The 775-nt window shown below is 67.2% G+C and overlaps 1 protein-coding gene across 1 annotated transcript in view; it reads right to left on the bottom strand.

Moving 5' to 3' along the window:
- Positions 1-416: 416 nt before the first annotated feature.
- BRAT1 (BRCA1 associated ATM activator 1) overlaps positions 417-775 on the bottom strand; it is a 13,879-nt gene continuing 13,520 nt past the window's right edge. The window contains exon 9 of the mRNA XM_045284373.1: positions 417-427. Within this exon, the coding sequence (XP_045140308.1) occupies positions 417-427 (11 nt within the window). The remainder of the gene's footprint in view (positions 428-775) is intronic.

Here is a 775-nt window from a genome sequence, read left to right as displayed (position 1 = left end):
GTGTGGCCGAGGCTGCAGCCCCACCGGGCAGGGGTCTTTGTTGTGGCACCCCAGCGGGACAGAGATAGAGTTGACCCCACCCGAGATCAGAGCAGAAGGGGCAGAAGTGGTATGGTGGGGGGCGGTGGGGAGGCTCGCCCAGGAAAAGGCAGAGAACCTGAGCTCGCACTGCAGTCAGCGAGAGCCCCCGCCCCCGGGGGGCGCTGGGCAGCACAAGAGGCCCCTCTGGGGTCGATAGTGAGGGTCTCGCCCAGGGCCGGGCAGGTAGGGTCCCCGGCCACGCCAGTGTGGTCTGTTTGGGACAGCAGCTCTGGGCCACCCCAGCCCCGTGGCAGGCGTTGCGGGGTTTGCAGGTACGAGTGGAAGTGATGCTTGCACTCCCTGAACAGGCACCGTACCCTCACGCTCCATGGGCCTCACTGTGGCCCTGCAGGATGAGGGCAGAGCTGCCCTTTACGGGGGCAGACAGGCTCATCTTTCTCCCATGAAGCAGTTGGTGGGCTCACACTGCTGGCCTGTGGTTGGTAGCCCCATGTGCCACCCAGTGTGCCCTCAGGGCCCCTTGAACCTTCCCCGTGGAGGGCAGCAGAGCTGGCCTGTCTGCAAGGAGCCTCAGGACAGCCTGCCCGAGAACCCACTGTGGCCCTGCCCGCGGCGACGTCTGACCCCTACCTGCTGGACTCCTGGGTGCTCGGGGCCAGCAGGGGTGGCATGCAGCCCCTGACTGGCTAGCTGGCCCACGGCAGCCACTGCGCTCGCACGGACGTAGCCCTCG

Source organism: Echinops telfairi, unplaced genomic scaffold, assembly GCF_000313985.2.
Source record: "Echinops telfairi isolate 266 unplaced genomic scaffold, ASM31398v2 ScPeMD7_5;HRSCAF=22, whole genome shotgun sequence".
In the NCBI taxonomy this organism is placed as follows: Eukaryota; Metazoa; Chordata; class Mammalia; order Afrosoricida; family Tenrecidae; genus Echinops; species Echinops telfairi.
The sequence above is the reverse complement of the archived record's forward strand: the minus strand, read 5'-3'. Positions and strand labels throughout refer to the sequence as shown.